This window comes from Pelodiscus sinensis, chromosome 21, assembly GCF_049634645.1.
Source record: "Pelodiscus sinensis isolate JC-2024 chromosome 21, ASM4963464v1, whole genome shotgun sequence".
Taxonomy (NCBI): domain Eukaryota; kingdom Metazoa; phylum Chordata; order Testudines; family Trionychidae; genus Pelodiscus; species Pelodiscus sinensis.
In genome coordinates, this window is record NC_134731.1 from 14941895 (window position 1) to 14957488 (window position 15594).

At 50.1% G+C, this 15594-nt stretch overlaps 1 protein-coding gene across 2 annotated transcripts in view; it reads right to left on the reverse strand.

Annotated features, from left to right (window-relative positions):
• The window catches only part of MMP28 (matrix metallopeptidase 28), a 39782-nt gene extending 25921 nt beyond the window's left edge, over window positions 1–13861 (reverse strand). The window contains exons 1-2 of one of the 2 annotated variants that reach the window (XM_075904928.1): window positions 13747–13861; window positions 571–650 (exon numbers count right to left, since the gene is read on the reverse strand). In XM_075904928.1, coding sequence (XP_075761043.1) covers window positions 571–650; window positions 13747–13830 — 164 coding nt within the window. In that variant the 5' untranslated portion in view covers window positions 13831–13861. Of the gene's footprint in view, window positions 1–570; window positions 705–13746 lie in introns of both variants that reach the window. The other variant, XM_075904929.1, reaches the window with a different exon arrangement.
• Between the last annotated feature and the right edge of the window lie 1733 nt (window positions 13862–15594).

The window sequence follows — 15594 nt, forward strand, 5'->3', positions numbered from 1 at the left end:
TGAAAAGTGCCAGATGGGAACCAGGTAGTGTTATTGTAACTGTGGCCGCCATCCAATGTGACCTCTAATTTTTTCCATCTAGGTGTGGCATAAATTTGGTCATGTGCACCAAGGCACGTGCAGCATCAATAGACACACATGCTGCCGGCTGTGGGTGCTCTGCTAATCAGCCAGGCGGTGTTTGACTCTCTCCTGGGTGGCTGCCCAAGCGCTCAGCTTACAGGGAACACAGCTGTCATCCCAGACACTCAGAAAACCCTCCAGCCAGCCAGGAACTTGCAGCATGACTGCAGCTCTTATTCTAACCAGGACACCAGGCCATAAAAGGCAAACAAATCAGCACAGATCCAGGGCTGAATACTAGTGCATCGCTGCTGGGAGCTGGGCACGAGGCTGAGTAATTTAAAGCAACCGGCTGCCCTGGTGTCTGCCCAGAGCGCAGGAAAAGACCTTTTCTGTTCAGGACTCTAAGGCCGGGTGCAGCTCACACAACCCAGAGGCCAGGGTTCCATGGGATTCCTGCTTCGCTGCATTTGACATTTCTACACAGCCATCTGGATTGGTTCTTACCTCACTGCCTCCTTGAACCGTGCAGACCTGGGGCCGCTAGCAGCCAGCTCGGCGAAGTAGCCGTACTTCTCAAGGAACGTCTGTCACCAGGGGAAACCCGGAAGAGAGAAAACTAAGTTGTAGCAGAAGCACAACTGAAAAAAAGAAAAGCCTGGGAATATGCATAGTTGTTCAACTGCACTAGGGATGAACTGTTTGGCTGTGTCTAAACTACATGGCTCCATCGATGGAGCCATGTAGATGAGGGTTGTAGGCAAAGGGAAATGAAGCCGCGATTTAAATAATTGCGGATTCATTTAAATTTACATGGCTGCCGCGCTGAGCCGACAAACAGCTGATCAGCTGTTTGTCCGCTCAGCGCGCTAGTCTGGACGCTCCTGCGCCGACCTGAAAGCCCTTTACTGACCTCCCCGTTATGCCTCGTAGGATGAGGTTTACCGGGGAGGTCGATAAAGGGCTTTCATGTCGGCAGGGGAGCGTCCAGACTAGCGCGCTGAGCTGACAAACAGCTGATCAGCTGTTTGTCGGCTCAGCGTGGCAGCCATGTAAATTTAAATGAAGCCGCGATTATTTAAATCGTGGCTTCATTTCCCTTTGCCAAACAAACAAATCTACATGGCTCCGTCGACGGAGCCTTGTAGTTTAGACATACCCTTTGTGTCTGGAAATAGTGCAGAAAAACCAGACCCAGTTGGGAGCACACAGGGTCCTAGAGGCTGCTTACTGTAATCTTAGTGGGGATAGAACTGAGCTCTTCCTGCCCCAAAAGCATCAAGCACTACCGCTTGAGCTAAAAGGGACTCTTCTTTCCCTGCCAGCAGTATAAGCCTTATGACATTATTGGCCAATTCTGATTCCAGCCAGCAGAGGGTGGTCACGTCTAACAGGTGCAAGCCTTCACCACTAGATCTGGGTTCCTTTCCCAACTCTGCCACAGACTCCCCGGGTGACCTTGGACATGTCACTTAGCCCACATTTTAGCAGCATGGCGGTGTTGATTAGTGTGTGAATTTTGTGGACCCACTCGGAGGTTTAAGGCCTGCCACTGGCCCTCAGGTAAATGGAGCTGGAGCGCCCTGCGCTGTGGTGGTGAGAGCCACATGCGCAGACAGAAAGTTTCCAATTATTGTTCTTAGGTGAATGGCTCTCAATTCACTAGCTCTGAATCTGCGCCTCGCTGATCGAACCGGGTAACCCTGCTGTGGGAACCGGTCTTGGCAAGCCCGTTCCCTGACACAGGCGCAGCCTGCTACAAGGAGAGCACACGTCTGACAACGCCAGCCTCTAGCCAAGACTCGGCAGAGACCTGCAGAGCCCCTGGGGGCTGTTCCGTTCCATTGCTGCTCTCCCTGGCACTCCCAGCGCCTTATCAGCATTCCTGGGATAAACACCCCCCAGCAGACAGATTCCATCACAGAGCCCTGCCAGAGACTGCTCTCTGATCCGAAAAGCCAGCACCTTTCTGATTGTGCTATACAACCCCATTGTAGCCAGCACATAAAAAAGTTAAGAGACCCAAGGTGGGGGAGGTAATATCTTTTATTGGCCCAGCTTAAGTAGAATTTGGTGAGAGAGACAAACTCCGAGAAGAGGGAGCTCTGTGTGTAGCTGGGAAACTTCTCTCTCAGCACCAGAAGTTGGTCCAATAAAGGCGATTTCCTCACCCACCCTGTCTCTCTAGCTTCCTGGGAGGGACACCCAGCTACAACACAGCAGGCCAAAAAATACGTCTACCCCGCCCTCCACCTTTTAACTCCCATGCCTTTGTACTTGCTGCTGTAGAGATGAATTTAGAAGATCACCAGCGATTCAGAAGGCACTTGCTGGTATTCGCATTTCAGAGTGTTTCACTGTGCAAAAATGTGCTACCCAGCACACGTGGGAAGCCGACTTCCCTGATACAAAACGCTGAGTTGTATTACAATGCTGCTTTGTCACAGCATCTTTTTTAATCGGAGCAAATCCTTGGGAAATGTTAAAAGGAATACTTGATTTTAAAAACACCTCATGCTTTAAGTGCGTTTCCATGGGCATGTTTTAGTAAGACCTCACATTCTTAAAATGAGAGGCCAAAATCTCATTTATTTTTCTATACAAAGGGCTCATCTCTAGTTGAAAGTTCACTCTGATTTTGGGAATGTAAAGCTATTCTGAACCAACCGTGCGTGTCAGCCAAGTCTGCAGATGCGAAGAGTGAGGGGGGATTTGATAGCAGCCTTCAACTTCCTGAAGGGAGGTTCCAAAGAGGATGGAGAGAGGCTGTTCTCAGTAGTGACAGATGGCAGAACAAGGAGCAATGGTCTCAAGTTGTGGTGGGAGAGGTCCAGGTTGGATATTAGGAAAAACTATTTCACTAGGAGGGTGGTGAAGCACTGGAATGGGTTACCTAGGGAAGTAGTGGAGTCTCCATCCCTAGAGGTGTTTAAGTCTCGGCTTGACAAAGCCCTGGCCGGGTTGATTTAGTTGGGATTGGTCCTGCGGAGAGCAGGGGACTGGACTTGATGACCTTCTGAGGCCTCTTCCAGCTCTTGGTTCTATGATTTGTCTGCACTAGAAAGTATAAAGGACAGCTGTGACAACACTTTAACACAGCAGCGTGGCCACGTAGGTAAACCACTTACTTGAGGGGAGTAGCTAACTGTTGCCACGGTCACACTGCTACTTTACAGAGTTGTCACTTGCTGCGCTTGGGGGGTGTTTTTTCACACCCCTGAGCCAGAAAGTTGCAGTGCAGTTCAGCACCAGTGTAGACCAAAGTCTCATGCTGTTTGTGAAAGGCTCATCCGTAGGAAGAGTTATTCTGGAATTGCAACTCCCGATTAGCTGTCTGGATGCTCTTAACCCAGAGTAAGTCCTGGTCTACACTAGGACTTTATTTCTAAATAACCCCCCTTAGGTCGAATTAAGAAGCTGAGCATCCACATGACGCTGCTTATTTTGAAATCTGTACTCCTGTTTTCCTCAAGGAATAAAGCTAATTTCGAAATAACGGTAGTGTGGACACTCCAATGCCGCTATTTCCAAATAACCACTCCCCAGAGACATTCAAACTAATGACTCCCCAGGGATGACTGGGGCTCTCAGTCAAGGTAGCATGTCCACATTAAGGTAGCCTGCCTTGGACTCATTTCAAGGCTTCCCTGTAGTGTGGACACACCATTTCAAAATAGCTATTTTGGGAGTTATTAAATCCATTTGAGTTCCCTTGAAATAGTTTCCTGTTCTGAATCAGCTTAATTCACAGAGGGTACATCTACACTGCAACGCTATTTCGGGATACCGGCGTATCCCAAAATATCTATCCAGTGTCTTAACAGCAAGCCCGTTATTTTGGGCTCGCTATTCCAATGTCCCTGTAAATCTCATTCTACTAGGAGTAAGGGACGTTTCAGAATAGTGGGTTATTTCGAAATAATGGCGAGATAAGCTATTTGGAAAAAGCATCAAACTAAGATACACAATTTGCATAGCTCAAATTGCTTTTCTTATTTCAAGTTACAGTGCAGCATAGACACACCCAAAGTGGGGTTAATCAGGAATACCTATGCTGCTTTAATATGACATCACATCCAATCTGAATTAGCTGCCCAGTATAGACAAGCCCTTAAAACTTTCTGGACTTCATTCAGCTTTAAAAATGAAACTAGTCCCTTTCATTTCAGGCCAGTTTCTCTTGCCAGCTCTCATGGGATGCCATATTCGGGTTGCAGGCACAGCAGGGGCATGTCTGATCCATTAGTGTTCCGGGTAGCGATCTGATCAGTTGCACGGGCCCTGGGTACACAGTGATTATTCACTGTGGTGGGGTAACATTAACCCCTGCACAGAGAGCTAGTGAATAGAGCCCGGCAAATCTGCAGATTCCCACAGACCCTTTTTGCAGATTGGATGGGGAGACAAATGTTGTATCCGTGCAGGGCTCTCGTAGGAAGTGGATGTACAGGTCTCATGCTGGCCCTCCACGGAGGGGGGGGGGGGAATCCCTATGGCTCTGCATGGTGATGATCAGACATTGAAGAAAACAAGGACCTTGGGTCCTTCAAAGATATTTAGGCACCTAATTCCCTTGAAACCAATGGAAGTAGGTGCCTTAATATCACTGAGGATCGGGGCCAAAATTCCTGCATCAGAGCCCTTTGACTAGAACAGTGGAACCAAGAGCCCTGACTCTCTGCCGCCTCTGCACTATCCAATAGGCAACACAGCCTCTTGATCTGTGGCAGCTCTGAAAAGTAAACCTGCCCCCAAGCATACTAATGGGGGGGGGGGGGTTATCATGTAACATGAGCTAACCAAGAGGCTTACATCTCATTAGCACCATCGTTAAACATTATTCTGCAAAGCTAGAAGCCAGCATTCAAAGACTTGCAATGCTAGGAAAGGGCCAGGCCCACCCACCCCTCATCCCATGCTGAAGGGGAAATGCAATTTTCCATGCCATATAAAAAGCAGCAGGAAATGAACAGCTGAGCATGAAAGGACAATAGACCCAGCACTCCCTCTGCCCTGGGGAATGGAGCAAAACAAGAGAGAAATTCTTCTGGCTGCTTGGAAGCCAGAGCTGCTGGCAGAAGGCAGCAAGCACCCCCAGCAGGGCAGGACAGGGCAGGAGGGACTTACTATGCATGGGGCTAAGGATGCTGTGGGGGAGGGGATTCAAGTGGTGAAAGTGATGTGTATTATGCATTTTGCAGGCAGGGAAACTGAGGCAGGGAACCAAAATGGCACAGCCTCACTATGCCTCTATTCTTTATCTGTGCCATGCTGCCCGGCCCCACAAGGGGGCTGCAAAGGTAAATACACCAGAAAGCATGAGGCACTGAGGTCCAGACCCACAAAGGTATAAAGGCACCTAATGGCCATTGAGATCAATGGAAGCTTGGTACCTAAGACCTTTGAGGAGCTGGGACTTAGGCAGTACGACAATGGAGGCCTGATAAGCCCGGGCGGCAGGTGTAAGAGGCAGGGGAAGGCAATGCCTTCCCAAACTGTCCAGTGGGTCCAGCCCACACTCCACCCCAGTCCCCTTCAGTGCGGCTCCCCCTGACTCCTGGGACTGCCGCTCACCCTCCGAGGCTGGTCTCTGGCTGTCTAAAAATGGGGTTTAGGGAGAAGCAAAGACATCTCACAGAAGTCTGTCCGTTTCCCACTCTCCCAAGCTGCATGCTTGATCTCTTGGAGTGAGCCTATCCTCCCCCCTGACTCCAAACCGCCCCCAGAGAAACAAGACTTCAAGTGTAGCCCTCATTTCCTCCATCCCTGAAAAGGCCCAGGGCAGGGACCTCCCACACCAAGTTCAACAGACATTGGCTAAACCAACGCCCTGCTTTCCTCTTCCCCCCATCCCACCCCGCCTAGGAAACCCCCTTGCTGAGTCCTTCCTGCGTGTCCCTGGCAGCCTATTCTCACTCGAAATGAGCCAATAGACACGGAAGGACAAAGGCTCTGCCGGAACAGAGCTAGAAAGTGGAAGCCGTGTACAATCTGGCTGCGTGCAGTAAGCCAGGGGTGGGGAACCTAAGGCAGATCCAGCCCCCGAGGCTCAGGGCTCCCCCACTGCTGTTTGCCCGCATGGCTGGAGACCACAAAATCTACTGGCCCAGGCCCCCACAGGCTGTGGCGTGCGAGGGGGATGTGGGGAGTGTCTTTCCGCTTCTCAGTCAGGGGGCCATGTCAATGTGGATTTGTGGGGGGGGGTTGCTTCTCACTTGTATGCGTCCCCCCCCACACTGATTTTTCTGGGTCAGCGGCCCCCGACCCAAGAAAAGGTTCCCCGCCCCGCCCTTCATACTTTGTGTGCTTGATCTGCCTTTACAGGGCAGGATCTGAAGGGTCAATCGTCAGCTGATGTAAACTGAGCAACGATTTCAATGGAACAGATCTTTGGCAGCAGCCCGCCAGCCTGGCCCCTTGGCTTCCCACTTGTTTGGAAAGCATCAAGCAGAGCAGAGGTGGTCCAGGGACACTAACACGAACCAGAACATCTCGTTAAAAGCATTAACACACGCAGCCACCCCGAGGAGGTTAAAATGTGCAAAGTTTCAGACCTTGGTTGTTTTCCACTGAGGAATCCATGGGATTCTTCTCCGCTGTTCTATTGCACATCAACATGAACTAGAATTTCCCCTGTGATTGCGAACCGGGGGACTCCCACTTCCTTTCATCTTCTGGCCCCACACTCGGGCTACTGAACACTCCACCCCACTCAGCATGCACCCTGGAAAGATAGCTGCCACGGTGACTGGAGACAATCTCAGCTTTGCGCTGCCTGCAACAACCGCCGTGGGACTGAGCCTGGATTCGCCACATGGCGACCCATCGCATTCACACCCAGGAGAGGCAGACGTTACTGCGATGCAGGTGAAATCAGAAGATCCGAGGAACTTTGCCTGCAAGGAGAACGAGGCTCTGACCCTACAAACACCCAAATACCTGACAAACCAGTTTGCACTTGCTGCTCCTTTAAAAAACACCAATGTTTTAGGGAGCGGGAGGTGTTTTAAGGACAGGGTGAGGAACCTCAGGCCTGGGGACTAGATCCGGGCCCCCAGGCTCAGGGCTCCCCCCAGCATTGGGGAGCCTGCACTGGTGCTCCAGTTCCCCTGCCATCCCCCCAGGGGACTGGAGCACACACAGTCTACTAGCCTGGGTTCCCCTAAGCTCTGGAGTGCAAGGGGAATGTGGGGACAGTCTTTCTCCTTCTCAGTCAGTGAGGGGAGGTTGTTGTTTTTTGTTTTTTCTTTGCTTCTCACTTGCGTTCGGCCCCTGACTGATGTTTCTGTGGGTCAGTGTCCCACAAGCCAAACAATGTTCCCCGCCCCTGTTTTAAAGGGATCTCAAGAGAGGGGAAAAAGCTGAGGCCATCACCACTTATCAATAGAAAAGTCAGTAAAGAGAAATCCGACTGGTCCCAGAAGCTTCCAAACATCTGACTCCAGGGTGTTACTCTCTGGAACAAGCAATGGCTGTTTCATGAACCCGCTGTCAAGAAAGTCTTGATTGCTCACATCTGTGACTCCAGGAACTTCATCGCAATGATTCACAAGGAGGTAGGTGTTGAAATCTTTGAACTGTGTGACACGGGGGTGCTATCGCTAGCTGTGTTTCGCAGCTCCAATCTACTGTGCCTTTTATTCCTCCTTAGATTAAAGGATCAATAAAATGATGACCAGTACGCCTTACAGGAAATTGACTAATTACCACTGTCTCCACCCCTGTGCTACTTTTCCTCTCGTTAAGGCAGGAAATAGACTCGTGCCAAATTGAAAATTATTCCAGCAGTGGAATCGTTTCCAACATTTTAATTTAAATCTCTCACAAAGTTGGGGGGTCACTCTTAATAGAAATACGGTAACCCCTACAGAGCTGGGTCCTACTGAATGAGGCTCTGCATACACAGAGGGAGAGATTGTCCCTATCCCAAAGATTTCAGCCTATGTCTATCAGCACGTCTACACGACAGCAGCTACAAGAGGACAGCTACGGCACTACAGCCAGACTGCCATGGCGCAGACACTTCCGACAGTGACCAAAGGGGTTTTTCCATTAGTATAGTTAATCCATACTCAGAAGCGGTCGCTAGTTTATTCTTTCACCAGCCTAGTTGTGTCCACCCCATGAGTTAGGCTGACCTAGCCACAGGAGTCCAGGTGAGAAATTTAATTTTTAAATGGAGAGCAGGCATAAGTAAATTGAGCATGGAAAGTCCGTGGCCAAGCTGAGAGTGTAAACAAATCAATCCAAGACCAGTGCTTTCCCCATTTATTCTAGTCTAGCTAGGTTCCTCTATCACACTCATCGTCTGAACATTAGGGTTGGCAGAATTCGAGTTTCACTTCCTCATTATTTCAACAGATGCAATCAATGTTTATTGCAAGCATTTTTTCTCAATTTAAATGATCGCTGCTGTGCAAAATGACGCACTCCTCCCTCCGTTTTATCAAAACAAACATTCACAGTTGCAGGAAATTATGGGGGGGAACTGACAACAGAGCAGGTCTGACAATAGTTATTTAAGGACAGAAGAGGCTGAGATTCTAAATATTAAAGCATTGTAGCTCTCAAATCACAAACTGTCAACATCACCTGTCCAAAGGGAGAAAGCAAAATAGTCGTAAATTAAGATCAAATTAGTTTTCAAGCAGCATTTTTTCTTTGTTTGCCTAACTGGAAATGTTTTATTATCCAAACATTTTTCCTCCATATGTGTGTATGCTGAAACTGATATTTATTGACATGTGCCAATAAAACCTAATCCTGGCTCTGATGAAAAGCCAATGATGTAGCCAAGGAGATGCATGGTTCAATAAAGTAGAACATATTTAATTTCGGTGACTGCAATATCCTCTGCTTCTTGCTGTAGTAGGAGTATGTAGTTACCCCTCCCCACTAGAGTGGAGTTTAAATGATTAAAAAACAATTGCAATTCATTATAAGATTAAAGAAATATTCATGATTAATCACAGGTTTAAACATTAATAGGATACCAATTTAAATGTATTATCGCTATTTGGATTTTGTCTATGTTTTCTAATATGCTGATTTTAATTACAACAGAGAACACAAAGAAAATATGCCAGAAATATGCAAATGAGGCTAAGCGTGGAATATCGCCGAGCCTCATTTGTATATCTGAGCCACCATTTTTTCAGAAGAGGCTCTTGCGCAAGAAGGAGCATCTACACTGCCCCTTCTTGCGCAAGAAAAACCCTCTTGCGCAATGCTGTTACGCTGATTATTTTCAGGAATAACGGCACTGCGCAAGAGGCTTTTTCTTGCACAAGAAGGGGCAGTGTAGATGCTCCTTCTTGCACAAGAGCCTCTTCCGCAAAAATGGTGGCTCAGATATACAAATGATGCTCGGCAATATTCCACGCTTAGCCTCATTTGCATACTTCTGGCGCAAGATCGCGCCAGTGTAGACAAAGCCAAAGTGTACAGGGCTCACTTTATATTATTATTGATTACAAATATTTGCACTGTAAGAACGATAAACTAAAGAAATAGCATTTTTCAATACCCCTCGCACACATACTGTAACGCAATCTCTTCATCGGGATAGTGCAACTTTCAAAGGCAGAATTTTTTTTTTACATAACTGCACTCAAAAACAAGACAATGTAGGACGTTGGAGCATATAAATCCACTGCATCCTACTTCTTGTTCAGCTAGTCGCTAAAACTGGGGTGGGGAACCTCAGGGTTGGGGGTCAGATGCAGCCCGTGGCTGGTGCTCCAGTCCCCCACTGACCCACCGCAAGGCTGGAGCCCACAAAACCTACTAGGCTGGGCCCCCCAAGCTCTGCTGTGGGAGGGGAATGTCTTTCTCCTTTTCAGTCAGGGGCCATGTCAGCGAGGGTTTGGTTTTTTGTTTTCGTTTTTTTGCTTCTCGTGTGTGGCCCCCAACTGATTTTTCTAGGGGTCAGTACCCTCCCCCCCCAAAAAAAAGGTTCCCCACCCCTGCACTAAGACAAACAAGTTTGTTTACATTTACAGGAGATAATGCTTGGCGCTTCTACTGTCTTACAACATCACCTGAAAGTTAGAACAGACACTCACATGGCACTGTTGTAGCCAGAACTTCAAGGTGTTTAAGGTGCAAGATACACTGACAGGGATATGCCCCTTCACACCTGGACCAGCATCCAGATGACTCACTTCCATGCCGATGACTCTCATAAAAAAAAAAGTTAATTTCTGCTGATAGCATCTGAGTCAGCTCAGGACAATGAAGGTGCGTCGGCCTACACAGCTTTGCATTGTTAGCTTTCTTACAGTTCAAATACTTGTCATAAAAAATAATATAAAGTCAGCACTTACACTTGGAGTTCTGTGCTATAATTGAAATCAACAGATTAGAAACATTGAACAATAGACTACATTTTAATTGGTATTTTATTACTGTTGGATTAATCACAACTTTTAACATCTAGTTAATTTGTTTTGCACGCCTTAACTGAGACTAATTGACAGCCCGAGTTTTTAATTCCCTTTAAAGGCTGTTTGCCTTGCAGCAAATCCATGGAAGCCACATGATACCACACCGCAGAGGGACTTTGCCACTCTTAGCACAACTGGCTTAATTGCTGTGCTCTGTAATCAACAATGCGAAACCCACTCCAAGCCCATGCTGGCAAGACCAGTTTTATACACAGGGACTGAGTGGCTACATTGCAGGGGCTACTGTGCCACATGAGGGCAAATTTAAGAATAACATGGAGGATTTCTTAGCACCTATGTGCACGCCAAGAGAGTACATTCAATTTATTTTAAGGCTGACTGTGCGGGGGAGAGGAATGAAAGCCAGACCCCACGATGGTATTAGGGGAGGAGGGATAAAAAAAATTCCTAAGTAAGAAAGTTTTAACCAGGCCTTACAGTCCCTCTGTCAAGCTTTTCACTGTTTTTCTTTTCTAAACCAGGTCTGCCTTTTTCTAGTGGACTCACGTTTCCTTCATCAAGCCATAGGAATTTTGTCATGTCTTGCATTGTACACAGAGAGCCAGGTTCGGGAAAACACTTCCCCACACGCTTAACTTTACACGCGTTTCACTTTAGTTGACGCAAATAGGACCAAACCGCATACTCCACTGTTTTTAAAAAGTCCCCAAAGAGAACTGGCAAAGTTAAGCAGATGCTTAAGTGCTTTCCTGAATGAGCTAAACTCTGGCCAGTTCACTCTGCATGGGACTGGAAGCCGATTCTCCCAAATTCTAATCCGAGCTGAATCCACAGCCTCCCTTTCTCCGTGTGCATAGGCGGGCAAGAAGGGGCCAACATTCAGATATTTCACATGCAGCTTCTCCACTTTTTTTTCTTGCCACTACAGTCGTGACTAACACAAAGAAAAACAAAACCCAAGGCGGGAAGGAAAGTGATTAGCAATTTGCACTCAAATCTGTGTGCCTACTTTATACAGGTGCGCATTACTAATTCCTGTGCTTTTAACCACAAGTCTGGCCAAACTGGATGTTTTTCTTAAAGGCTCAGCTTCTGGAGTCATGGGATTGAGGATCGTTATTATTCTGATTAACACGGCCACCTGGCTGGTAGGTAACACATTTCGTCAGCAGATCTCAAAGCACTCATCTCAGCTTTCGTTTAAAAACAAAAAATAAACATCTAAAATACCTATGTTGCTGCTGGGACAGCAGTATCTGAGCAGCATGTGCCACTTTAATGTGTTAACCCTTCCAACTCTGCTGGAATGCAGTATTATTCCCATTTTACAGATGCAAAACTGAGGCACGGAGAAAGATTACATGCCCAAGGCCACAAAGGAAGTTGATGGCAGAGCAGGGATTTGAATGTGGGATTCCCAAGTCCCTGACCCTACCCATTGATCCACCCTTCCTCTTTTCTAACCCTCAGCATTGAGGGCAGACACTTCAAAATGTGGCACGCCCCCGTTAAGGCTCAAAACCCAGATGGAATGAAAAGAATTCACTATTCGTTTTCTTTTTACATCTAATGGCTTGATGCCAACCTCACAATCTGAGGAGCTGGACTGGAGCAGCTGGGGTTGGCAGTACTGTTAATCACCTTTGGGGGGAGGAAAGGAAAGAGCTTCTCCCCAGTCGTGTAGGTTGACATTTAAACCAGGATCCTGCATGATTTTATGCATATGCTTAACTTAAAGCAGATGCTTACTCTGAAACCTGCAAGCAGCCCCATTTCATCCAATGGGACTGGCCCTGGTTTTAAGAAGAAGCATCTGTGTGTTGCTGGATCACAGCCCAAATAAGAACCTCCACTCCCTGGTGGCTACCTATGTTCCCTGCCAAAATCTGATATGGAAACTCTCCCCAACACACAGGAGAGGATGCAGAAATCCACTGCCATCGAGACCAAAAAGAACATTAAAGCCAAATAAGGAAAAATGCAAACTGAGCCAGACTAAGGAATGCCCCGAATTCCTTTACAGCCAACCTCAGCTTGTCACTCAAGGAGCCCCTGTTTTTTTAGGGTGAGTGGTAGCAAAACCTGGATCTTGTTATGAAAGAGGTTAGCTTCCGAAAGTGCACACAGGAAAATCCCAGAGCCCCCAGTCCTGCCAGCAGGCTGCAGAGGGGAAAGTCGGGGGGCACCTTCCAAAAACTCTGTGTCCCCCAGGGCTAAGGCCAGAGGTCCAGCCGGCAGCGGAGCTAAGGGCCCAGCCCTCCAAGAAATGGCACCTCCTGGAGACAGAGCCACTACCCAGGGAAGGCCAGAGGAAGACACAAGCTCCCTGCCGCCGGGGTGAAACTGGGAAGGGCAGGGCAGAACGGGGGTCAGACACGATCGCTGGGGGCACAGCAACTGCCTTAGCTCTGCCCAGGCTGCTGTGGGGTCCCCCCCAGGGAGCCTCTGAGTGCTACATCCCCCAAAGTCAACCCCCCAGGGAGTCCCCAAGTGCTACATCCCCCCTCAAACTCACCCCCCACAGGGCCTCCCCGGTGCTACATCCCCCCAAACTCACCCCCCAGTCTCACCTCCCAGGGCGCCCCCCCAGTGCTACATCCCCCAAATTCACCTCCCAGGGCACCCCCCAGTGCTACATCCCCCCAAACTCACCTCCCAGGGCACCCCCCCAGTGCTACATTCCCCCAGTCTCACCTCCCAGGGCACCCCCCCCCCCAGTGCTACATCCCCCAAACTCACCTCCCAGGGCGCCCCCCCAGTGCTACATTCCCCCAAACTCACCTTCCCCTGAAACCCCGAGTGCTACACCCCCACTCCCACACACCCCCCCCCAGTGCTACATCCCCCCAAACTCACCTCCCAGGGCACCCCCCCAGTGCTATATCCCCCAAACTCACCTCCCAGGGCACCCCCTCCCCCAGTGCTACATCCCCCAAACTCACCTTCCCCTGAAACCCCGAGTGCTACACCCCCACTCCCACACACCACCCCCCCCAGTGCTACATCCCCCCAAACTCACCCCCCGGGGAACTCCCAACTGGAAGGGGCCGGGACACTGGGCACACTGGGGTGCGAGAGGCGGAACCCTGCGCAGGACGGACACCCCTTCCGACCAGGGGGTGCAGTAGCCCCCAGCACCCCTACTTCCAGCACCTGTGCCCCCGCCTCGCTGCAAGCCGCCTCCCCACGCCCCCCCTGGACCCACATCCCTCCCCACGACCCCCGGGATCCATACACCCCCCCCCCCCGACCAGGGCCCCTCCCCGCCGCCCCTCACCTCCGCGGCGCCCCGCTCCAGGCCGGCCCCGAGTCCGGGCAGCAGGAGCCGCAGGGCCAAGCTCGCCAGAGCCGCCGCCGCCATCCCGCTCGCCGGCCGGGCAGGCGGGGCGGGGCGGGGCGGAGCCGGTCCCCCGCCTCCGGGCTGCTCCGGAGCCGGGACAGGACCTGCAGCGCCGGGAGCCACCGCGCCCCGCTGGCAGCAAATTGCGGGGTCCGGGACCCCCCTCCCTAAACCTTCCCCTCCCCCGCCTGCACCCCCGAAACCTGCCCCCTTTTGAACCGCCGCTATTCCCCCCGCCTGCACCCCCGAAACCTGCCTCTCCCCCGCCTGCACCTCCGAAACCTGCCCCCTTCTGAACCCCCGCTATTCCCCTCCTGCACCCCCAAAACTTACCTATCCCCCGCCTGCACCTCCGAAACCTGCCCCCTTGAGCCCCCGCTATTCCCCCCACCTTCACCCCCAAAACCTGCCTCTCCCCTGCCTGCACCTCTGAAACCTGCCCCCTTGAGCCTCCGCTATTCCCCCCACCTTCACCCCCAAAACCTGCCGCTCTCCTACTTGCACCCCCATAACCTGCCCCTTGCATCCCTGCTATTCCCCCCTGCAATCCCAAAACCTGTCTCTCCCCCACCTGCACCCTCTGAAACCTCCTCCCCCCAAAAATCTGCCTCTGCCTCCCCCCCCCCCCAAGGGGTTTCCATGCTATCCAGGTTTTGGCTCAGTGGTTCTCTGCAGCCTCACCCTACACAGTGTTCCAGCCTCTACTTCAGTCCCGTTTTGTTCTGACAAGCACTTTGAAGGCCCCTTTCCAGGCCCCCAGGAGAGCTTTCTGTGGGGCTCCCGGGCCTGGCTCTCTCCCCAGCAGGTCTTGGTCCAATCAAAGAGCACCTGGTCTCTGGGGTTCTGGAAAATGGGGGATGGGGCAGAGAGCAGTGCAAAGGAGAGGTGTTTGGGGTTACTGGCTGTTTTGAAATTTAAAAAAAATTGTTTTGGCTCAAAGCAGGGGAGATATATTTTAATCCAAGAATTGAAACATTTTATTGGAGGCCCAACAGAACGTTTGATGTTGACTTTCCAGTAGGAGCCTCTAACAAAACTGAATTTTAAAATGGCAGGTTATTTTGACTGAGGGGTTTCTTGGAGCGGAAGGGGTGCGGACGGGGTGCAAAGCAGTTGGGCACCATGCACACAAATTCACAACACATTTGGGGATCGGTGAATCTATTAAAAACATTGACTAAAACTTTGGCTAGTTCTACTCTTGGGGTTCTGCTGGGGCTCCCTGATAGCCGTGGGCTTTGTGGGGAGGCAACACTGTGCATGTTCCATCTTACCCCCCACATCCTCACCAGAACAAGGTGGCAGATGTTCCCTCTCTAAGCAGGCATGGCTGCTTCTTGCCACAGGGACTTGAGTTGAAGGGCAATAAGATTTATAGTTGTTCCTCTGTCCCTGCTGGAGTTCCCAGCACCTCCTGCTTCGTATCCCCCTTGCGGACGTGTTCCGTTTAGCCAGGTATTGCTCCAATCTTTTCCAGCTCCTGAAAGAAGATACTAAACAAGAGCAGAGCCAATCCCTACTCCTCTCAGTCCCACCCCACCCCCAGCACTTCATAGCTTCAGTAGCAAGCTACCTGAATTCACACTACGCTCAAGACATGCATTAGATATTTGTATCACTGGAGGACTGCGTTTGAGACCTAACTGCACACCTGGAGAGCTTACTGTAAAGAGAAAGTTATCAGCCCCTTTTACAGATGGAAAAACTGAGGCATGGGAGCTATAAATACCATCCATTGAGTCCCTGGCCCATGAGACCATCCAGGAAATTCAAGCATGCTTTCAT